The sequence below is a fragment of the Malaclemys terrapin genome, chromosome 2 (genome assembly GCF_027887155.1).
Source record: "Malaclemys terrapin pileata isolate rMalTer1 chromosome 2, rMalTer1.hap1, whole genome shotgun sequence".
In the NCBI taxonomy this organism is placed as follows: domain Eukaryota; kingdom Metazoa; phylum Chordata; order Testudines; family Emydidae; genus Malaclemys; species Malaclemys terrapin.
This window is the reverse complement of record NC_071506.1, coordinates 274,468,680-274,493,521: the sequence shown is the minus strand read 5'-3', so window position 1 is coordinate 274,493,521 and position 24,842 is coordinate 274,468,680. Positions and strand designations below refer to the sequence as shown.

The 24,842-nt window shown below is 45.9% G+C and overlaps 1 protein-coding gene across 4 annotated transcripts in view; it reads right to left on the bottom strand.

Moving 5' to 3' along the window:
• The window catches only part of XIRP1 (xin actin binding repeat containing 1), a 54,736-nt gene extending 33,270 nt beyond the window's left edge, over positions 1 to 21,466 (bottom strand). Inside the window, exons 1-5 of one of the 4 annotated variants that reach the window (XM_054016571.1) lie at positions 21,379 to 21,466; positions 17,274 to 17,432; positions 13,530 to 13,584; positions 11,547 to 11,729; positions 9,445 to 9,526 (exon numbers count right to left, since the gene is read on the bottom strand). In XM_054016571.1, the coding sequence (XP_053872546.1) occupies positions 9,445 to 9,526; positions 11,547 to 11,729; positions 13,530 to 13,584; positions 17,274 to 17,398 (445 nt within the window). In that variant the 5' untranslated portion in view covers positions 17,399 to 17,432; positions 21,379 to 21,466. Of the gene's footprint in view, positions 1 to 9,444; positions 9,527 to 11,546; positions 11,730 to 13,529; positions 13,585 to 17,273; positions 18,404 to 21,378 lie in introns of those variants that run through there. The other 3 variants (XM_054016573.1, XM_054016570.1, XM_054016572.1) reach the window with 3 other exon arrangements.
• Positions 21,467 to 24,842: the final 3,376 nt, after the last annotated feature.

The following is a 24,842-nucleotide window of genomic DNA, read 5'->3' as shown; positions in this document are numbered from 1 at the left end:
GAGAACTGGGCCAAAAGAAACCTGATGAGATTCAACAAGGACAAGTACAGAGTCCTGCACTTAGGACGGAAGAATCCCATGCATTGCTACAGACTAGGGACTGAGTGGCTAGCCAGCAGTTCTGCAGAAAAGGACCTAGGGGTTACAGTGGATGAGAAGCTGGATATGAGTCAACAGTGTGCCCTTGTTGCCAAGAAGGCTAACAGCATTTGGGTCTGTATAAATAGGAGCATTGCCAGCAGATCGAGGGATATGATCATTCCCCTCTATTCGGCATTAGTGAGGCCTTATCTGGAGTACTGTGTCCAGTTTTGGGTCCCACACTACAAGAAGGATGTGGAAAAATTGGAAAGAGTCCAGCAGACAGCAACAAAAATGATTAAGGGGCTGGAGCACATGACTTATGAGGAGAGGCTGAGTGAACTGGGATTGTTTAGTCTGCAGAAGAGAAGAATGAGGGGGGATTTGATAGCTGCTTTCAACTACCTGAAAGGGGGTTCCAAAGAGGATGGATCTAGACTGTTCTTAGTGGTAGCAGATGACATAACAAGGAGTAATGGTCTCAAGTTGCAGTGGAGGAGGTTTAGGTTGGATATTAGGAAAAACTTTTTCACTAGGAGGGTGGTGAAGCACTGGAATGGGTTACCTAGGGAGGTGGTGGAATCTCCTTCCTTAGAGGTTTTTAAGGTCAGGCTTGACAAAGCCCTGGCTGGGATGATTTAGCTGGGAATTGGTCCTGCTTTGAGCAGGGGGTTGGACTAGATGACCTCCTGAGGTCCCTTCCAACCCTGATATTCTATGATTCTATGATCCATGCTTGTGTTTGAACAATGAGGGAATCACTGGGGAAAAGAGAATGAAATACTGACAATGATGGGAGCTTCATTGACAAAATGGCTGGTGAGTTGGCCTCCTGCCAGCTCATATGAGAGTTGGGAAACTGAAGAAGAGGCAGGGTCTGCTGGGTTTGGGGAGATCCTTTTACACTCTCTCTTTCTTCCTTGCCCCAAAGACAGCTAGGTACCTGGAACCCCTATTTTAAAACACCTTAGTTCCTTGCTAACTGAGACACAGTGAGAGACATGAACCACTGAAAGCCAGCTCTCTTGGCTAGTTACAATAGACTTTGCATTCAGTTGTCTGTTGTCGTGTTAGAAAAGTAATTGTGTTTGTTGGGACACAGGCACAGCCCTGCTTGTGTCAAGGACAGTCACAAATCCTTGCCCTTCTCATTTGATTAGCTGCCTGTATTCCAGGCCTCCGGCCAAGGTTTCTGTCCTGCTAAATTAGGGCCAGAGTTTGATACCGTTATTCATGACTAAACAGTACCTTACAGCATTAGTAGTCCCGTTGTATTTGTAGAGTAAGTGAGTAAAGGTATCACAATCTGGTCTTTACTAAGTACAGTGTCCCAACAGTCCATGTATAGCAACATTCAGTGCATTTATTGTCGTTCACTGGGAAGAGACCAATATGACTCAATTGACAAAAACCTCTGAAATTTTTGCATAATTGCGCATCAGATCAGGCAAAATGATATGTATGAGAGATGGCTTTTTAAAATACATATTTTACATACAAATAGAAATGATGCAACAGTTTTCTTAACAGAAATGGTGCCAATCTTCAATCTATCCATCCACAAAGCTAATATTCAGAGTGAAAAAGACACAGACGGGTCAGTGTTGATGCAAAAAAGCAGGTTTATAAACAGAAACAGAAATGCCATAGAAATGTTTTTATGATTGCCGTTTGTTTCAATTGCATAGGAAAATAGCTTTTGTTTAAACAAAAAAGCAGAGTTTGCCATCCAAACATTGAAGTGTCTTGCATGAGAATCCGAGAGTGAAATTGACTAGAAACAGACAAGATATTTCTGTAAAACCGACCAGTTTATCATTCTCCAAGGAAAGAGATGTGCACAGGGTAAATACTGGGAAAATGGTGAAAGGGACATGAGTTTTTCAAAATTATTTCTATTTTAATAACCTGTGCTATCGCAAGTACCAGAAATGTATTAAATTGAAAGAAATATTTGTAATACAAGTAAGGATTTTTTGCTTTTATCCTCAACAGGTGTAAATTAATGTAGCTCAACTGACTTCAGTGGCGTGCTACTGAGGCACACCAGCTGGGGATCGGGCCCATATCCTTCTTCTTCCTCTTACCTTGGAGTCTAGGAGTATTAGTCTAGACCAGGACCCCAATGTGCTAGGTGCTGATGTGTTAGAGCCCAGAGAAGTGCCTCTTATTTTTCTCTTCTTTCCGCTTCCCACACTTCGGCACCTCATATCACAGACACCATCCTCCTTGCTAAAGACGACTTGGGAACATCTTCGTAGCCCAGCAATATTGCTCCTTAATTTGCTGCAGAGTGACACAGTGCTCACCTCCCTCAAGGTGGAGAACAGTTTCCTCACAGCCAAGGGAGTAAGAGACGAGACATTCCCTCCTAAATAGCAACTACTTCCCTCAGCCCCCCGCACTCCACTACTCAACAACATAAATCTCTGCCAGGTGATTTGTACAATAGCGAAGGTCCAGTCCAAGGATTTGGAGTACAGGGAAGAAGCCACACTACCACTAGATGGCAGTGTAAGCCCGCACATCAGAGAGACTATCAGAAGGACATGTGTCTGTATAATAATGCCTGCATCTGTAATTTTCACATCATGCATCTGAAGAAGTGGGTTTTTTACCCACGAAAGCTTATGCCCAAATAAATCTGTTAGTCTTTAAGGTGCCACCAGGCTCCTCGTTGTTTCTGTGGATACAGACTAACACGGCTACCCCCTGATACTTGATCAGAAGGACAGGTACATTAACAGAAATGCTTTCATAAGCTAGTGGTAAACTAACAAATATAAAAATAAAGTGAATGCTGGATATTTTATGGTCTGTTCCTACTGTACTAAGGATGTGTGAACCTTACACCAGGGAAAGAAATATATAATCTAGCTATACACTCACTCTCTCTCTCTCTCACTCACTTTCTCTCACTCTTTCTCTCTCTCCCCACTTTGAGTTTTGAAAATTCCCTGTAGATACATTCTTAAATGAATACAAAATGGAGTGGAAAAGAGAAGAAATTATATATATTTTGCAGTTGCTCTGAACATGCGGTAATTTGTAGTCACATCAGACACCAATTTAATCTTTGTTGCACTGAACTGATGTCACATCCTACTTTGCCCTTCAGTTAACTCCCACCCTCCAGAAAAAACCTGAATAATGTAAAAAATACATATCAGTGTATTCTGTCCGTTAGAGGAGTGAAACACAGACACCCAAAAGCCAATGCATCATGTGCCACGGCTGACTGCTGTCTCTCTTCTTTCCAGTTGTCAAGGTTCCCCCATGAGAAGATTTGAATGCTTAAGTCTTCTTTAACCTAGATTGTTCCAGGTCCTGCACCTGCAGCTTAGTCTCCAGTGCATGGCCCACTTTAATTTTAAATGACACAAGCAACTGGCTTTCCATCATTTCCTTTAGGAGGCTATTGCATGATCCCGCAGACTTCACTGTTAGGAAATATTTCTTTATAGTCAGTCTAAATTTTCCATTGCTCTGTTTAATCCCATTGCTCCTAATCATGCCCTTTTGGACCACACTAAATAATCATTCTTCCTCCTTGGCACTTACTCCCTTCACTATACTCATACTCCTTGAGCATTCACAACAGCCCTTGGATCGCCTGGTTTCTGGCTAGTGATGCCATGGTCATCTCATGATGCTGAGGTTTACTACATGATCTCGCCAAGTGCTAAATGCGTTACTGGAGTCTAGGACAAAACTAAGAGATGGTCTGCAGAGTAATGCAACAACTGGTGCTATGATGCCTCTTGTGCATTTGGTATGTGTTCTGTGGTCAGTGTTTGCATGGATGTGAATCTATTTGACAGTGAAATGCTGATCAGCAGAAACATCTCGAACAATGTCATGAAAATTTAAATCTCCCAGGTGATTATGTACCAGATTCAGTGGCTAATTTAACTCCATGCAGCTCCAACCTATCCAATAGACTTTATCTTCCCATCGCTAGACTGCTGTATCACCAACGCGTCTGCTCCTTAGTCTTGGCACATTACAACCTACTGATAACGTTGAAAGCATCCCCAGTTGAGGTATAGAAGGCAGACATGGCTTGTTCAGTCATCGAATGTAAGGGTGTGGAAGGCCCAGCAGTAACCAGCTTGTGCTCCACTACCCATGACCAGCTGTAGACACAGACCACAGGAAGTTCCGCCTCAAGGGGTATGACAGACAGCAGCCTCATGGCTCCTGATTGGATCCCCATCCTGTATAAATCTAAGGGGCATTCCAGGAAGTGTCCAGGCAACTGTGTGGATCTCCTACAGCTGCCATGACCGTTCCTGCATTCTGCTCTTGAACTCCTGGCTTGATTTGGACCTGAAACCTGACTCAGACTCTGATCCTTGGTATCTACCCCAGCCTGGAACTTGACTACAAATGTTTCTGCTATTCTTAGCCTCAGATTTGGCCCTACTCTAACTCTTGGTCCTGACTGCCCTTGTCAGGTTCTTGATAGTTTGCCCATGCCACCCTACCCTGTGATGAAGGCCTACCCTGGGAGAGCATGGAGGCAGCTGGCCACTCCCTGCCCGGCATGCCACAGAAGAAACTGGCGATGCCTGAATGGTTGACCACTCGCAGGAGTCACTGGCACCATTGCAGCTGTGCTTGTTGTGTGGGGCTGAGGTCCTCGTCCATTATCACTGGCCCAGAGTCTAGGGGTCTCCTACTAATGGTCCCAGTTCCGGTTCAAGGGGTGAGGGTGTGATGAATAAAGCCTCTCTGTCCTTCCAGGCTTTCAGCAAGTTCACGTGGTACATGCGTACTTCTTTCTGTCACCCTGGTAGCCTGATTTGGGTAATCTGCTGGGCCTACCTGGGCAAGACAGTTCAAAGGGACCTTGCCACTTGGCTAATACCTTTGATTCAGTAGAGGGCAATAATAGCAGAGCCCAGTCTCCAGGCTCAAAATGGCGTACCTTAGTCCCTTTGTTATATTCTTGCTCCTGGGTTTGCTGAGCTCGCAACAAGTTCTCTCGAGCAAAGGCGCCTAAGGCCTGCAGGTTCTCCCAGAGCCATAACACATAGTAGGTGGTTCCTAGGATCTGCATTTCTTGTGCCTCCCACTCCTCTTTCAGGAGGTCCAAGGTGCCCCGAGGTTGCCTCCCATAGAGGAGTTCAAAGGGAGAGAACCCAGTCGACGCTTGTGGGCCCTCGCCTGTAGCGAACAGTAGAGCAGGCAATAAGGCATCCCAACGTTGGGGGTCGTCTTCTACAGACTTGTGGAGCATTGACTTCAGGGCTCCATTAAAGCGTTCGACTAAGCCATCGGTTTGTGGCTGGTACACTGAAGTCCTAAGGGTCCGAATGTTCATGAGGTGACACAATTGTGCTATCAGTTTGGAGGACACATTGGTGCCCTAATCAGTTAGGATCTCCTTGGGTATCCCAACCCAAGCGAAAATCTTCACTAGCTCCGTCGCGATGTTAGGGGCCGTAGCCGTGCGTAAGGGAATGGCCTTGGGATAGTGTGCCACATAATCAACCAGTACGAGGATGAACCAGTTCCCTGTCTGACTCTTTTCTAGTGTCCCACCAGATCCATGCCAATTCATTCAAACGGTACGCCAACCACAGGGAGAGGTACAAGGCGGGCTCTAGGTACTCCTTTCGGTCCTGCCCGCTGGCATTCAGGGCGGGAAGCACAATAATCCCTCACTGCCTGGTGTTTGCCAGGCCAGAAAAACTGGTGAGCTATCCTCTGGAGCGTCTTCTCTCTACCCAGGTGTCCCACCCAAGGTACTGCATGAGCCAACTGCAGAAGGCTCCGGCGCAGTCTCCGGGGCACCAAGAGCTGTCAGATGACTTCCCATGTTTGGGGTTCCTGCACCACTTGGTAGAGGCGGTCCCCTTGAATCTCAAACCATGGTCCTTTTGTGTGGGTGGGGAGGTGTATCATCTCCCTCTTGATCTGGAGTCGCTGCCTGCTCCCAGGCTCAACTTAAAGATGGGTCTTCCCTCTGTTCCTGTATGAAGTCCTCATCATGCTCCAATTCCCACTCTTCGACAAGGTATTTTGTACCTGGGGGTGGGAACGTCTTGGCGGGTGGCTCAGGGGGTTGAGACGGTTTTTCTCCTGGGTCGGGTTCCCTGGAGTGGTTGAAGAGTTCCCCCCTTGTTAATCCTGCGTCTCCTCCTCCTGGAGGTTGTCAACCATGGTCTCACAAGATTTTCCAAAATTCAGCCAGTCTCGTTCCAACACTACAGGGTAGGTCAAACCTGGGAGCCACGCCAACTTGGAGGGTTTCTTCCCGGCCGTAGATCTCAAGTGATACCCATGTGGTGGGGTAAGGCTGTATATGCCCATGGAGACACTGAAGGTGTATACTTGTCCAGGAGAGTTTAAGGTCAGGAACAAGTCCCTCCCGAATAATTGTCAGACTACATCCCGAGTTTACTAAGGCTGTTGTGGGGATTCCCTTCCACCTGAACTGGTACTATGAGTTTTTCTGGACCCTTTCTCCTGGCCCGAGGGCTGGCTATGCAGCCCTGCCCATAACTACAGTCCATGTAGGGGCAGTCTTGCCAAAAGTGTCCCTCTAGGCCACACTCCCAGCAATGGTCATAGGTTTTCCCAGTCCCAGGGTCCACCTTCAGTGGACTCTGTCCCTCCTGAGGGTCTCCTTCCCTGTTGGTCTGGATCCAGCTGATCGGGTGCCAGCATTCGAGGGTCAGGGGCTTAGCTGGTGGTCTGGGGGAGAGTCATGATTCCCCTGGGTCTATTTTGTGAAAACTCCCCCCAGCCAGTCCGTCCCTCCTTCTCCTCCCTGGATACTGACCATTGGGCCTCACTGCCCTGTGCCTATGTCACTAGGAGGGTGGTGAAGCATTGGAATGGGTTACCTAGGGAGGTGGTGGAATCTCCATCTTTAGAGGTTTTTAAGAGTTGACAAAGCCCTGGATGAGATGATTTAGTTGGGGTTGGTCCTGCTTTGAGCAGGGGGTTGGACTAGATGATCTCCTGAGGTCTCTTCCAACCCTGATAGTCTATGATTCTATCTTGCCAGTCAAGAGCCTTCCCTGACAGAATCCACATCTCCTTGCTAAAACCCTACGTCAGCAACCCCTTCACTCACAAAGCCCAACCACTGCCTCCTCTGGGGCAGATGCAAGGATATGATGAATACAAGGTCCACGAGATACTGGACTCAAAAATCAAACACAGCTCACTCTGATACCTTGTAGTCTGGGAGCTCAGAAGAGCGATCCTGGGACCCACCATCCCAAGTCCATCCCCCTGGCATCATGGTTGCTTTCCACACAGCCCCTCTGGACAAACCCAGGCTGGCAGAGAGCGCACCTAGATGGGGCATAATTTAAAGGTCCAGAGGGTCTTGAAGCCAGGCCTGCAGAGCTGCCAGGCAGTGAACGCTTCCGTGCTGCCATCCAGCAGCAGCTATAAGTAGCCTAATGGCTGTTGATTGGCTCCTCACCCCATATGAACCAAAGGGGCGTTCCAGGAAGTGTCCAGGCAATAGTGTTGATCTCCTGTAGCTGCCACAACTAGTCCTGCTTTCTGCTCTAGACCTCCTGGCTTTGGCTTGATTTGGACCTCACTTCCTGACTTGGACCCTGAAACCTGACTCGGACTGTGATCCTTGGTATTGACCCTGGCCTGGAGCTTGACTGTGCACTTCTCCACTGCTCTTGGCCTCAAGTTTGACCCCGCTCTGACCCTTGGTCCTGACTGCCCTTTCCAGGATCCTGACAGGGTGCTACCATTGAAAGAGTATAGTAATGATATAGCTGGGCTCCTTTGGGACAATGTAGACCTCAAAGCCCCAGATGAAGCATGTCAGAGCTGGGGACGAAGCAGTCTGTGTGGAGGGAAGAAACAATCTCCCAGAGGAGATGTGGCTAATCCAGAGTCCGACCATTTCTAGGCAATGTTACTAAGCCTTCCTCTGTGAGAAAGCTGGTCTGCTGTAAGTCACTCACAATGTACACACCCCCTTTCTTCCCAACCCCCTCCCAATGCCTACCCCAAGCAGCATTCTGACCCCTGTAGGGGAGAAGTGCCAGAGACTCCATGAAGTCCACTGGGGACTTTGCTATTGCTTTTACATGGAAGGTGCTCAGATACTGCAATGATGGGAGGCAGTATAAAATCCTAAAATAGATAGTGTATCACCCATGCATCTGACGAAGTGGGTATTCACCCACGAAAGCTTATGCTCCAATACGTCTGTTAGTCTATAAGGTGCCACAGGACTCTTTGTCGCTTTTTACAGAACCAGACTAACACAGCTCCCCCTCTGATAGTGTATCATCATTCATCAGCCAGATGATGAGCTTTGTTCCTATACTTGGCGTTGTAAAATTAATGATGAAGCTAACATTAATGGTATCCCAAAGATCTCAATATCTATTTAGCAAGGTATGATGATGATTCCCACCACCTTTCTGTTTAAAAAGCGGGTGGGAACCAGATACCTCCATGTTCTCCTGATCTGCTCTTTTTCCCAAATAGCTGTACTATTGAGTACATTCCTAAAGATAGTACAAAAGCAATGGCTAGGCTCTACTGAGATCGCAGCACTGGGATCACTTACTATATACTATCTTAAGCCAATGATGACTGGGTCTGATTCATCACCTGGGCAATGCCTGAAATGGAATCACGCCAAGAGTGCTGTAGTTCAATCATAAGTTATGTACAAAATAAACCGCATAGCTCACTGAGTAGCACAGAACAATTATTTCATCTCAAATGCAGTGCAAACCCATCCAGGCTAAACATGGACTAATTTGATATCACCTATTTTTAAACATTAGCCTAGAGACTAATAGTAGAGAGATTGTCAACATGATCTAAGTGGACTGAGCACTGGCCCGGGTGCCAGCAGCTTCTGCATTCCACCCCTGCTCTCATGGGCTCAGTGTGTGGTCATGAGCAAGTCACTTCAGAGTAATGTGCCTCAGTTTCTCAATTTCTAAACTTGAACTATAATAATGTCTAATGCTTTGAGGCTAAAAAACCTCGCTGTGACACATCCTTGCTAAGTCAATGAAATGACAGATTTACATTTGATTTGCTTTGAGTAATTTACAGTATGTCTTATTTGCTAGATAATTTGCCCTCTTCTTTGGCTCCTGGAGAGCGACTCTGTACTGTGTCCGTATCTCTCTAGGGAAGACAGACCCATCAAGCTACCTCTCCTTGCCAACCAAGCTGCCACTGATGCTGGCAAGAATGACCCTGGTCAAATTCTGCTTTCAGGATTGATTTAACTTATATCAGTGGGTTTGCACAAGAGCTGAGGATGACCCCACTTTTGTGATCGGCGCAATCAGAGACCTGGCAGCAGAACAGCTGAGGTCACCCAGGAACCAAAATAAATCAGAAACTCACTGCGCTTGCCGGTGGCTGAGTCACAGGCTGTATCCGGCACTTTAGCGATGGGCGTCTTACTTTTCCTGGAGAGCTTCACTTCCTGTATGGGAATGAGACCAGTCTGAGCTGCTAGCTGAACAGTTACATGTCCATAAACAGACTGTAGGAACCTTGCTAGGCACTGGCATGTATGGAAAGCAATTAGACCATAGGGTATATTGTCCCATCGCGGTTCTGATAGACCCGCTGCATATTACCCTTTGGCATGCTATCATCAAGCCCACATTGTTTTGTAATCAGGAGAGTGCACCAGCCCCAGAGACCTGACAATGTTTTGATTCCAGGCACTTCTAACTAATACTAAGGATTCCACTCCATATTACTGACATTGTCACAACTTCACCTAAGCATGCTCCAGAACCACTTAACCAGTTACCCCAGGGTAAGTCAGGTCACCAAATCCATACCCTGTTTACTCTTAATTTTGGCCTCAGTTATGTCCCCCTTAATAAATTACTCCAGGAGTAGTCGCATTGGTTTCAACAGCATATTTAGTGAGTAAGGTACTACTCCATGCAAGTAAAGAAATCAAAATCTGGCCCTTGGCGATTGTATTCCTTATTTTTTAGCCATTTCCAGAAAGCTTTATTTGCCTATCAACCCGAAGTCCTGGGCAATGTTTTGCCAGCTTTTTTAAGGTCACCTCATTGTCTCATCTTTCTGACAGAGGTAAGCCCGTCCCTTTCTTTAACTTGGCCCTACGGCATGTAGATTTCTCATGCCTGGAATTATCTTTGTTGTCCTTTGTTGCCTCCTCAGTCAGGGAATACTCTCCCCCCTGTGGAATCACGCTCAGTAACGCTCTACACTACAGCGGCGCTACATGCTGTTCCACATGGGGGTCTCAAAAGGGCCTTATCCAGCAGTACAATGGCGAGTCGTCTACCTTGATGCTAATGACTAGCAATAGTATCTTGTTTGACTCTCTTTATAGGGCTTACGGGTTTGTGCTTCACCCCCACCCCCTCCGCCAAAGTGTCACGGCTCATTAACTCCCTTCTTCCAAGACTTTTTGATTTATAGTCGATTCCTTCACTGTCTCCGCTGCCAAGCGGTGTAGAAAACTGGGCAAGCAGCTCCCCTGTCTTTGCTGGTTGGTCTCAGAAAGAGTATGCCCAACGAGATCCAGTATGGCCTCAGTTCTATGACTGTCGTGAAGGTACTCGGAGTGCGTTTGTGTGACTGTGTTTTCTGCGTCACCCAAGGATTTTCAGGGTACTTAGTAGATGTTGGGGCACGTGCCCCTTGTTGCTGGCAACAGCCCGTTTGAAATCACTGAGGCCCGGATGGCCTAGGCTGAGCTGTGTTTCTGGGTCAGAAGGACGTGGGTTTAGATTAGGAGGGCTGTGGAGGAGGGGACTTCGTCTCACAGTGGATTTGTACCCACTGCAGAATAGGGTTCAAATCTAGTTTAAACTACAAGCGGAAATGCGTTTGTTCTCACCAGTGGATGTTTCCTGGCTCTCCTCAGTGTTATTCACTGGTCACATGAATTAATGCTAAAAAGCTAATACATTTCCCCTTACAAACACCACCAATTACTAATGAAGGGCCAGATTCTGTCACTATTACTCCCAGGAAGTAGTACCGTACTCCAGAAGTAGTTCCATTGAACCCAGCGGGGCGGCTCATGGAGCACGTAAGTACAGGTGGCAAAAACTGGTCCACAGGAAACATGGTATGTGCTTGGGAAGCTGGTAGTGTGCTTGTTTCACTAGCAATACGTGTTGCAGCAAGCACTGTGAGTTATAAGAAACATGGTGTTAGTGATGCAGAGAAGCCAGCGTTGCGTGCATTAGGCTCTGCTGTTTGTCTCCTAGCCACACCCGGGAGCAACCCCCAGCCCTACTTTTCTGAGCATCTAGTCTCACACCAATATCTGTCCTTCCTGAAACCTGATCTCCTTTCCTCAGTTCCGCTCACCATTCTACAGTAGTGCTTCCCTATCCCATGACAACAATTGGCATTTCACCACTGTGTTCAAAGGCAGCAGGGTTTGGCCCTGAAGGCCAAAGGGAAATACATTTCTTGGGAGGTTTGGAAGAAGAGAGTTCACTAACCTTTCTGGCTGATTCCCTCCCTGTGGAGGTTGCAGCACTCCATTGTTGCCTCCCGCTATTGCTCTGGGATGAAGAGAAGGACAATTCAGTCCAGAGTTTAGCCCCCTGGGTCAGAGACTGGGTGGTTGTCACTATGCTGAACTCCGTTTCACTCTTCCTAAAACTGCCACTGAATGATGCTGTCTGCAAAAGGGAAAGCCGTAAGCCGTGAAGTGGGAGCAGCTTTACCGGTGTCAAAGCTGGTCTGAAGTCTCCTGGAATTCATTGTAGTGATACTGGTTTGAGGGAAGATGAGGTTCTCCATGGATTTGTTCCTTAACTCATCATTGATGTGGCCTTGAGGTAAGGAAGGTTTCCCCCCCCGAAGCCTGTTGTAGAACATTTCTCACAATGATCTAAAAAATGCATCAAAATCGACTCCCACATAGCTCTGTCCATAGGGAATGCACTGTGATTGTAATACTCTACTCCCAGTCCTGATCCCCATCACCCACTCTCAGCTTCATGTCTTCTGTCATGTTACTAGGCTTGGAACAGTCTTCCATCAATCACTCTCCTCCTGTCCTTCTGACCGCTCCTCCCTAGAAACCACTCCTTCCATAAACCCTAGCGACCCTGATCTGCACATGGCTCACCTTCTCCTGAACTGTGGTCCCATGTTTTGTCTTGTCTATGCTAGAGTATATTTTTTTGTGAGAGGGACTGTCTTATTCTGCATTCTGTAAAGTGCTGTGTTTGGACCACATCCTATTCCCTCTTCCACTGGTGTAAATCAGGAATGGCAGCATTGAAGTCAATCAAATTACAAAGCAATAAGGCTGATGTGAGAAGAGAATCAGACTCTATATCTCCAGTACTGTTTAAATGCTTGATAATAACAATAAATAATTTGTTTCAGAAATGTTTGTTTAATATTGAGTTCAAATACACTTTGCTTGCATCCTAATGCAGAAAGACCAGTGCATTGTGCTGACTGATGGAAGGGGGGAAGGGAAGATCTGCGTTCTTGTTCCTTTTTAAGTTACTAAACAAATAAAAATACACACGGGTATAGCCCAGGTTGCAAGATCAGCAACTAACCTCTTCAGACATGGGTTCAACTCTTGAATTTAGTCATGTGAAAATAGGGTAGTTAAATCTTTCTCTCTCTTCAACGGGAGTTGAATGGTTTCCCTGGTGTGGGTTTATTATTTGTATTCCTGGGTCCTAGAGGCCCCAGTCATGGATCAGGGCCCCACTGCGCTAGGTGCTGTACAAACACAGAACAAAGGAGCTTACAATCGAAGTAGAAGATGAGAGACAATAGGTAGATACAGGCAGATGGGGGAGTACAAGTCAACAATGAGACCGTACTCATCACAGCATGATAAACAGCAGTCACCGCATATCAGCTGTCTAGCCAGTGGGAAATTCTGCTAATAGTTTTAGGTTTCTGCAAGGTCCTAAAGCCTGTTATATATTCAATCAAAACCAACTGAATTTTATAAAAGGAAACTTGGAAAATGTTATAGAATACTAGGGGCTGGTCTACACTAGAAAATTAGGTTGACTTAACTACATCACTCAAGACTGAAAAATTCCACTACTGGTGTGATATAATTAAGCCAATCTAAGCACAGGTGTAGACACCACCAGATCAACAGAAGACTTCTTCCATCCACCTACCTATTGCTTTTTGGAGAGGAGGGTTTATTACAGCGACGCTATAGTAAGCATCTACACTAGAAACACTACAGTGCAGCAGTTGTGCGGCTGTAGCATTTCAAGTGTAGACATACCCAATGTGTCCTTTCCTGGGTCTGATTCTCTGGGCATTGGGCATACCAATGATGTGACCAAGTCTTGAGCTGAACTGAACCCTCATGAGAAGGGCACTAGCCAGCTCCTATGAATTGCCTGATTTTCATTCATTAGGACAATAGAGTGTGTCAGTCTGTACTCTCTTCTATCCCTCGTATAATAACCAGTTTGCCTGTAGCTCACCTTGCAGTTGTCTTGCTTTGATGTAGCACTTTCACAATCCAGTATGTTCTGATACCTACACAAACGACAGAATGTGGCACTTTATTTCCTTTCTATACAGTTCATTTAATACATGCATTTTTTCCTGTACAGGAAATGCCCAGTTTTTCAAAGGTCTTGGTGGGGCAGAGGGGCTCTGAAACCTTTGAAACTCAGGTTTCATGAAATACTAATTCTGGCTTTGATATGAATTTTGGATAAAGGCATGGGTCTGAATTTGGGATTGCCACCCAGTGACCTCCTGGTGCCAAAGGGCAGAGGGGCGCATAGGGTTACAGGGATCCCGTGGGTCTGGTATTGACATAATAGTTCCTCAAAGGGTAGCATGTAAAGTCTCTACTGAAAGCTTGTGTCACACTGGCCATGACAATCACTGTGAAACGTATGTGCAGATAATTTGTAAGAAGTCATGTATCTATATGTTCTTAAGGTCTGAGTTGGGGCTGGGCACCAAAAGGTGATAAACCTGTTCCTTTCAGTTGGGAGATGCTTATCTACGTGTCTGGCTATATGTAAACTGAGTACTATATACTTCACAAGGAACACCTATTTAAAGGCTGAGCAAATGCTAATCATGAAATTGTGAAGTCTCCAGGGGAGATTCTCTCTAGTAAAAAAACAAGCAGCAAGGGGTACCCTGTTTACAAGTGAAGACAATGGATTTCTGGAACTATATCTGAGGGTGCAGTGGTACACCCAGGTATCCTTCATGTAGGGGACAAGCTGCCAGTCGGCTTATTTTATGAATGGAGGTTCACAGCTGGTCTGGCAGTTTAACCCTGTGTGAAAAGCTTTGGGTGAGTTACCTTTAGTGAGACAGGAGGATGTCTTAAGTTTAGGCTCTAGAAAGCGGGGTATGATTTTAATTTACATGGAAGCCCCTGTTTCCAAATCTTTTGCATGCTACTTCTAGAATCTTTAGACTTTGTTAAACAAACTTTTACTTGTTTTCCCTGTAAAGAAATCGAAGTGCGGTGAGTTGGGTGGCGCGGTAAGCTGGCGGGCACTGGTCCTTTGGGAACAGCGGATCTGTGAATTCTGCAAGTGCCCAGCGGAACACAGGCTGGACACTCTGGGGGGATGCTCGAAGGGCTCGGGGGTTGGAGTGTGCCTTACCTGCAGAGGGACAGCAGAACCTGCTTAGGCTCAGAGGACAGTGCTTGTGTTACCTCTGGGCTGGCGGTGTCACGGGGCTGACCCCTGGCCGGCACAGACAAGGCTTCCTCACGCTAAGGGCAGGTGGTAGCGAGGTGCCTCACAACTCTGAGTACCCCCGGGAAGCGTCACAGGGATGACTTGGAGATTTTGATATTTGAGATATGGAGAAATGCGATTTGATAGATTTTACAGGCAGAAGGAGCCACTGTGATCATCTAGTCTGACCTCGTGTATAACAGAGGTCAGACAACTTCCCCTAGGGATTCCTGCAATGAATCCAGCAACTTGTGGTTGAACTAGATAGAGCGCATCTTTTGGGAAGAGATCCAGTCTTAATTTAAAGACTCCACGGGTTGGCGAATCCACCCCACCCCTCGATAAGCTTCTCAATGGTTAACTACCCTGGCTGTTAAAAAATTAAGCCTAATTTCTCTGCTAAATTAGAGTCGTCTACTACCAGACATCTTCTCACTCAGAGACTGGATCAAGTCACCTCTTAAGCATCTCTTCAATGTGCTAAATAGATTGAGCACCTTCATTTTCTCAGTTACAGCATCTCCCTGTTGACATCCTAAAATAAAATACTTCACATCTATACGCACATGATAAGCAAGATAAATGTAATAGTCAATGTGTTTTGATTTCCTGTCATCCAAATATTAATAGCAGCAGATCATTATTAGCTTACTAAGGCTGTGGTGTCCAGGAGCACACAAGCAGTAGAACAATAGGGCAGAGAACTGCAGCTCGCCAGCTACTCCTCAGTGTACTTTTCTCTGTACGTGTTAGCCAAGTAATGTATAGTCTTTCCTCACAGTTTTCACTCTCGTTAGTCTCCTCTCCTTCTTTCTCTGGCTTCTGCTCTGCTTCTGCTAAGGGTGTGTGTGACTAAATGCTCCCAGGTACATTGAGAAAGGATGGACATGTACCGCTGAAGGTACCAGGTAGGAGATCTGTGAGAATAATTGATTTGTTTGGTTGCAGGCAATTCTAATTTTTTTTGTAATTGTTTTGGGTTGAGCTGAAAACAAAAGTTTTTGAAATTTTCAGCCAATCAAAAAGCTGGAAAAAAAATTGGGGGTCAGAGACCGTGTTTTGTTTGACTCAAAACATAATGTTTTGTTTCAATTTTGAGAATTTTTAAAATATTTTAAAACATTAAATACAGTGAAAGGAAATTTTGAATTGAAAAGTCAGAATGTTTAATTTCAGAAATGTTGAAATGAAGTGTTTTTATTTTTTTGGAATGTTATTTAGGTTTGTTTCCCCCCCCCCCCCCCCCCCACCAAAGCAATCTGATGACATCCACATGTGAAATGTTTCAGAGTTGCCAAATCTTCATTCATTTTTTTTTTTGCAGGGTGAAAAAAAAGTTTCAGTTGAAAAATGTCACCAAGCTATACCTGGTAGGTACTGATAATCTACTGATTTCAGTGAAACTGCAGCAGAGAAGAGAACTAGCACCAGGAGAATGCACCACCCCACTGGAGAGCACTAGCAATAGCTCAGGGACACACCAATGTGAAGAGCTAATACTACGCCCCTGGAGAAATCGTGCAGGAAAATGTGCAGTCAGAGCCTTGTAGAAAGAGGGTGGAGGAACGCTTGTGGTGAAGGCTGCACTCGATGAACCAGGGGACCTGATTCCAGTCTCAGGGATGCGCTTGACCTCACTGGGAGTTGCCGATACGTGTCAGAAGGCAGAGTCTGACTCTGAAAACGTTTAGTAGACACCAGAGGTCTTAAAATGAACCTTCAAAGAGAAGGTCCTGGTCTGATTTAGTTCGGCGTCCTATCATTTAAGAGACAACCCTCTGCTCCACTGTCTGAGGTGAGGGCAGAGGGGTCTCCGGGACACACCCCCCCCTTGCTAATCGAGTGGGTACTCTGCTGGTGGTTCTATTGGGTGGGGTTGGCTTATTATTACAATGGGTTTGTGTTGTTGCTGGGGTTGTGCTCCAAGTAGGCAAGTGTTATTGTAGGATTTATTTAATTTGGAAATAATAAATAGATGCCTCTCCAAGGCTCTAGCTGCCCTGGCCTATTGTTAGTACAATCCCAGCAGCATCACAGTGATCATTTTAACAGGACCTCGGCCCGCCCATCACCTAGAAACCTTTCCTCGTCGTGGGAAGCGCACCGTTAGCCCTCTCCAAAAACCCTCTCCAACAAGGGGCTTTTGCAGTGTGCCCGGAAGGTCACCAAACCTGGGCTATTTCAGACCAAGGTGCAGAGCAAGTTCCAGAATCCCAGAGTCCTCACAGAATATGCCCTGTCAGCTGCTGCCTCATGAGGGATACCCAGCTTGCATGCCCCGCTGACCTCAGCTATGGCAATACGGCAGGGGAGAGAGGTAGGGGGCCCCTCGCGGCCAGTTAGGGCTTTATAGGTTTGTAACTGGCCCTGTTGGTTAGAGTCCGCTGCATATGAACTGTGTGTTTAAGAGCTCCCTGAGGGTGGGCTGGAGGTTGGTTGCTGCAGTTAGTCCGGATCTCAGTACATCAATAATACAGAATGGTTAGAGGCATTTGGAAATCAGCTGCTCACCTGGCCACTAATGCTGAGACAGAGTTTCTTCTTAGAGCCACTGCTCGGTGGGCTGAACTGCTCCCTGGAGAGCCAAAGGCAGCGTGAAAGGCCTGAGGCTGCCTCGGCTTATCAGCCCTTTCCATGCTCTCCTCCGTACCTGCTCCAACTCTCTACCTGCTGGCAGCAGAGAAAAGAAGCAAAACCAATGCACCGTGAGTCTGGGGAAAGCCTTTGAAAATCTCTCCATTCCATTTATACCGTGCAGCTGTGTATATTATAGGGGCTAAGCGCTACCTTCCATGACACCTCTGCAAACTCCTTACATCAGTTGGACTGAATGGGGGCAGCGGAAGGTCGAACATGAGTCTCTATAGATACTCTGGCATTCAATGGGGCATGTGACATTATCTAATTAAAATATAATCCTGCAAACCATTGTTGCTACCACTGTTATATAATTGCAACGAATCTTATACAAAGTATAACACATGGCCAGAAAGGGTTAAACAGATTGCAAGCTAACTAACCCAAAGCTGACCTTTAAAGACACGTTAGAAAGTATGTGAATGGTAATTAGGGCCATTCAATGTTAGATAGGCTAGAATCTTGAAATGCAAACCTATATTGTTAGAAATTAAAGGTGATACTAATTGTGTGCTTACTTATTAATCTTGTAAATGTTAGCCATGTAAACAGACAGTTCCTGTCTGTCACTATAGCCAGTGATTCAGCGATCAAAAGGGAATATTAACATTTAGATGAATCTTGAGTGAAATAATGTCATTGTCTATATGTCTCTTTGAAGTTTGTGATAGACTCCTTAATGGATAAATTATTTTATGTTAATCCATGTAATTAATTACCTGTGAGGTTTAGAAAACAGAAGGTTACATCAGAAGCCTGTTGTTTACCCAGGACTGTGTGGTCAAGCAAAACTGTATAAGAGACCCTTGGGTTCTGATCCTGTCATCTCAGATCTGCTTAAGGTTTCATGGAGGGGAAGTCTAAGCCATAAGGATTGAGATCCCAGTCCTAAACTGGAGCACCCTGAATATGATATTGGACATTGGACTATAATCTATAGACTAAATTCTAAAGGAACTCTTTGCAACTACAAAGCTCACCATCTCTGCTATGAATCTGAACCTCAAGAATTGAACACGTCTGTATGTATATTGATCTTGAACCCTTTTCTTTTTTAATAAATTTTAGTTTAGTTCAGAAGAATTGGCTGCAAGCATGTATTTGGGTAAGATCTGGAATATTTATTAGCCTGGGTGGTAATGTGTCTGATCCTTTGGGATTGGTAGAACTTTTTTATATGATGAATAAGATTTTCATTAATCCTCATCATATCTGACTTGGGTAACTAGGTGGAGGCCTGGGGCTGGGTTTCTTTAAGGAAACTGTGTTGTTGACTTCTTAGAAACCAGTGGGGAAATAAAGAAGCTGTTTTATGCTGGCTTGGTAAACCTAAGTATTGGAACATCCACCAGTTTGGGGGGATTGTCTGCCCCATTCTTTGCAGTTCACCCTAATTGTGTGACCTCAGCTGGTTTCCCCTGGGACCCCGGTCACAGGGCAGAAATATCATAGGAAAGATCATGAGCTTTCTGAAACTACCACAGTGTGTGCAGCTTGTGATGGGGACCATCTTGGTAGACCCTGTCCCCGAGTGGTCAGAGCACTGGCTAGCCATAGTTGGCAGCAGTGCTTAGTGGTTCAAGTCCAGGGAGTTGATGGTAGGGGAACCTGGGCACTCTCATCCTGCAGGTTGAAACCCTGGGGCAGGTAGTTCAGGTATCACCCAGCCTATTCTCGCGGTTACTTTAACCATATCCTTGCCTCTCCTGAGGCATGCTGCCGGCCTGGCTTACAGCATCCCCCCAGGAGAGGGTTAAGAGATTCCCTTCCACACTCAAGAGCAGCTACTCCACTGTCTCTTCTGCAGTGGCTAGCGGCTTTGAGTGGAGGGCAGTGCAGGGCTCCTTGCTTGCATGAGTACCCTGACTGAGTGTGCTCCGCTTTTTAAACCCACCTCCATTGAGAGCACTCCCAGCAGGCGCAGCTGGGTGGAGCTTCCTGTGACCAGATCTGCTCCTTAACCCCCTGTTCCCCAGAGTGGGGTTTGTACACCCCATCACAGCTTATGGTTCTGATTCAGGAAAGCAGGTCAGCATGCTTCAAGTTAATCCCACCTGCTTAAATTCTGCCTTGATGAAGGATGATTTCCTGTCCTGGGGCCTCAGTGCACAGCCTGAGGATGGTTACAGATGCATGGAAATGAGGAGGAAAATACAAAAGTTCCTCTGCCCAGCTTGGCTATGCACCCTGAAGTGTGAATCCTCATCCAACCCCTTGTGTTTAGCCACACTTTCAATCAGATTAAAAGGAGCAGGGAAAGAGGGAATTGAGAGAGAAGGGAGAGAGATAGCAAAGGCTGGGATATTGTGCATACTCTATCCAGGTTGCCTGCTTGTAAATTACAGGGAGGAAGTAAAAGTAACTCACCCTTGGAGTTTTCTCCATCAGGAGACATTTGGGTTGAAATTCCGGCCCTGGCCCTATTGAAGTTGGTGGCAAAACTCCCATTGACTTCACTGGGGCCAGGATTTCCCCCTTTATGTCTGTCTCTCTTGAAACCATTTGGGAAAGGTTGTTCAAATTTTGGGAAATGCTACTAATAAAAATTATAGTATTTGTACAGTATTTGTATAGCACTAGTGTGCTAGGCACGGCAAGGGCTAGAGGCAACACTGAATAAACTAGAACAGTGCTCGTTTTTCTCATTCTTTGCGACATTAACTTTTACAAAGTAAAATCCAGCTAAAAGGTGCTCTTTACGTCCAATTTAAGTCTGATGCAGGAGTTAGGTCATTTCAATCTCTCACTGCTGGAACCCTACTGGATCTTCATGGCCATCCCTCTGCCAGAGTAGGGTAGAGATCCCCTAATGAAGACATACCAGAGAAGGAGAGTTCTTTATCTTTGCAAAAATAAACTACTTTAATGGAAGTTTTGTGTCTGTATCTGAGGGCACAATTTGGTCTAGTACCTTCCTTTAGTCCCAAAGTTATGTGATCTTCCAATTACCTCTCCTTAACTGAGGTGGTAACTGGAGGAGGTGATATTTAGCATTTGTATGCCTCTGCTGCCATCAATATGTCTGTCTAGTTTAATGTCTGTTAACTAGATATGGGTGTATTCAAGCCCCAAGAATAAGTAGCAAAAGTATCAGGAACTGGTCTATAGATCATTAAACTGATATTTCAATATGTACTGAACCTTCTTGACCCTGATTTTGAATGGGTCCTCTAGACATTGCTCTCATAGAAACAATAACTGGCTACAGTTTGGGTGTAAGTTATTTATTTACAATGACAATTCACAATACAAGATTGTGGAAAAACTGAAACCATTCCTACATTAGATTTTCACATTAAAACGCTCCACTTTGTTTGTAAAGTGTATTTCAGTAGCCATTTGCATTCTCCAAAAGAATAGCCTGGCCAAGATTTTCAAAAGAAACCAGTGATTTTGGGTGCCCAACTGAAGACACGTTAAAGGACCTGATTTTGGTGGCAGAGCTCTTCCTGAAAATCTGTCCCCCTCAAGGCCTCTCAAACTGGGCCCCCAAGGAGTGGGGCACCCAAAGCACTAGTCACTTTTGAAACCTTTGGCCACGACGCTTTCCGTTTCACATACAAGGATGTTTCAATGAAATAGCATAGATGTTAGAGAAGGAAAAGACTTATTAGATCATCTAGTCCCATCTGCTGTGGGCCAGTCTGGGGTTAGGTCTGTATACTTTTGCGGTGCATTATGTCTAGTTTTAAATGACTCACAGTGGCGGTCCTTTAGAAGATTATTCTACAGCCTGATCTCACCATTAGGGACATGTTTCCTGAGATTCAGATGATATGTCCCTTTTCTTAATTTCAACCCACTGCTCCTACTTTACTTAACCTTTCTAGAACACGATAAATGTTTCCCATCTGAGCAATGCAGCCCCCCAGCTGACAAGAGTACACAGTAATTTCTAGGCTGAGTGAATTCAGCTTTCTGCAATCCATCACAGCCCAGAATAATAGTTCTGGGGAGAATTCAGAGTTAAGTCACTTACTTGCTAGAATGCTGGTCTGAGCCTGGGATATGACTCTGCCATATAATTTGTTTCTTGATGCGCCTCGCAACCATGCAGCTGATCCTTATTCTTGTCCACTCTCTTTGGTGCTAGGAGCTTAGGTGGGCAAAGTCCCCCAGCAGGACTCCAATTAAATATTAAAAGTAAGTGGTGAGAGCAGGGTCACCACGACTCAGAGAGCTGGCATGAAAGAGCAGCGTGGAGCATGGCTCCCGCCAGTCCTTCTGAGGCTGTTCCCCTCTCATAAAGTCTCTTACTTAGAAAAACACTGGAGCTAATCCAGATTGCAGCAGAGCTGGTTGGAACATTTCCCCCAAAACGTGCTGTCTCGTTGAAGCATTTTGCAGCCATATATCTGTCTGAGCGTCAGAGCCATACACTCAGCCACTCAATAGGCTGGTGGTTAGGGTACACGCTGTGTATACCGAATTGCATACTGAAGAGAGGTGGCTTACTATTGGAAGAGCAAAAGCGCCGAGAACAAGCTGATCCAGAGGGTGATAGATGTTTGCTCTGCCATACAAAGCAAAGAAAGAGTCTTAAAAAGATTATGAGGAGGAAATAAACCGCTGGCCATTGTTTACAGTAGCGACTTAAGGATCCACCCAAGATCAGAGCCTCTATAGTGCTATGTGTTATATATAGACCTAGTAAGGGCTGGTCTAGAGTACACAGTTAAGTTTCACACCCTATGCGATGTAATTAAGCCACCTAAGCCCCAGGATAGACACCGCTAGGTTAACAGAAGAATTCTTCCATCGACCTAGCTACTATTCCCCAGAGAGGTGGATTTACTACAGCGACAGAGCAGCCCCTCCCGTCCATCCTGTAGTAACTGCCTACTCTACCGCTGCGCAACTGTAGCTGTGCTGCTGTAGCGTATCAAGTGTAGACGTACCCTAGGAGCTAGTTCCTGCCCAGAAGAGCTTGCGGTCTAGGCAAGACAGCTAGATTGTGGGAGAAAAGGAAGCAATATTATCCTCATTTTACAGATAATACCCAACTCTTATATAGCCCTTTTCATCAGTATATCTCGCACTGCTTTACAAAGGCAATCAATATCATATCTCCTACGTCTTCACTACCCGCCGTATCGGCGGTTAGCAATCGATTTATCGGGGATCGATATATCGCATCTCATTAAGACACGATATATCGATCCCCAAACGCGCTCCCCGTCGACTCCGGAACTCCACCAGAGTGAGCGGCAGTAGCGCAGTCGACGGGGGAGCCGCGGCCGTCGATCCCGCGCCGTGTGGACCCCAGGTAAGTCGATCTAAGATACTTCAACTTCAGCTATGCTATTCATGTAGGTGAAGTTGCGTATCTTAGATCGATCCCCTCCTCCCCACCCCAGTGTAGACCAGCCCTTCATTTTACAGACTGGGACATGAGGTACAAAGAGATGGAGTGACCTGCCCACAGTTGCACAAGAAATTTGTGGCTAACTCAGGACTTAAACCCACATCTCCTGAGTCCTAGTCTAGTGTCTGAAACCCATTGTAAGGGAGTATTATACCGTTCAGCCACTAACTGGCCCTATGTGTAAAATACTTTATTTAAATGAACCTCAGCCGTACCTAGCAGAGCATTAAAGGATCTTCTGATGAACATATCTGGTGTGTGTAAGCAAACTCTGTAGCCAGTCCTTATCTGGTACTGAAATACATGACACACACAACCATCCTTCTTCTCAGGTCTGCATACAAGACTTGCCTGGCTGTGTGCTTGTGCAGGAAGGACAAGCTATGGCACCTGGGAAAACCGCTCTTTGTCTAGCCTCCGGAAATAACACCAGTATTCGTCTTTCTCTGCAGCGTGGGGCACGGGTCACTTGCTGGTTTGAATCAGAGTAAATGGCCGATTCTCCGTAACCTGAAGTCGTGACATCAGGATTTGAGGGCTCCAGTAGCTCTACCAGAGGTTATGGGTCTATCACAGGAGCAGGTGGGTGAGGGTCTGTGTCCTGCAATGTGCAGGAGGTCAGACTAGATGATCACGATGGCCCCTTCTGGCCTTATAGTCTGAGTCTAAGTGTGGGGGGGAAGCTGAGGTTTGGGAGTGCGAAGCTTAGAGGAGAGAAGCTGGGTGTGTGAGAAATGGAGGGGTCGGGGTAGGGAGGCCGGGGTGAGAGCAGAGGTGATGGGCTGCTCAGAGCTGCTCAGGCTTGTCAAGGGCAGAGTTCCATCTGCGGGGTTCACTGGTTGAGTAACTCTTAATAGCTCACCAAATCGCAACTAACTAGAAATTGCAGCAAGCAGCCTTTAAAATTCACTTTGATTCTGTGGTAGCTAGCTTGCCGAGCTGCCCAAAGGAGCGATCTCCCTCTCTTGGATTTATTGTCATATGCCACAGGAATAGGCTCCGGGTGAGTTCCCTTTCCAGTTTTGAGCAGTGCCCACCAAGCAGGAGTGGGCACGTCTTGCAAGGCCTTCAAAGCCTGCCATTGCTCCGGCTGCTCTGTGGCGCTGCAAGAGCAGAGACCGGACAAGAACGGTCCTGCCCCAAACCAGCCAGTTTTCCCAGCGTCGTGCACAGCATCAAGGTCTGTTGCTTCACTGGAAAGATTTTGCACAGCAGTGAAGAGCCGCTCTTGATGATGCAAAATACTCTTGTGAATAGATTGCTCTTGCAGGTCTAATACAAAATGATGACCAGGCCTTATCGGTAGGCTGGGCCCCAACTGAATTAATGTAAATGATCCACTAATTTGGGGGGCTTTTAGGAAGAGCAGTGGTCTCTCCAGTTGGCTCTCACGTGGGGAACTGTAGACAAAATATAACTACTGAAGTCAGAATTTGGCAATGGTAACATCTCTGCTCATCCAGGAAGCAAGATGGGATCTCATATGACCATGAACACTGTGGACCTTGGTCCCCAAATATAAATTACGTTCTGTGAAGTCCTTTCTGTGGGTTTATTCTGCTTGATCTGGAGAGATCAACAAACAACAAAGTCAGTGCTTGAATAGGGGCAGTGAATACTGAATTTGCCGAAGGCAGTTTATAATGGACAAGAATTGCCACATTTACCATCAGAAGATTCTTTGAGCTGGAAAATCATTACCCAGAAGTGTGTACGCTGAAAAAGAAACCTTTGACCCCAGGCTTGAGCCAGTGAGTGAGTGCAAACCAGAAAACTGGGTATATGAACTGACAGCAGATGTCCCAAACTGAGAGGCTGGGCAGTTCTTTCCTCCATGTGTTATTACTCTATAGAATAACATTTTGTGCATTTCTATAGAGCCCGAGCCAAAGCCCACTGAAGTCAATAGAAAGGGTCCCTATGTATCTTCTATCCAAGGATCTAAAAAAAACCACTTTATAAACATTAATGAACTTAGCTCCTCAGCTCCCACGAGGTAGGTGAATATAATGAGACCCGTTTAATGTTATTATTACTAATCATGTTTATAATTGTAATGCCTATGGGCCAGCCAAGGA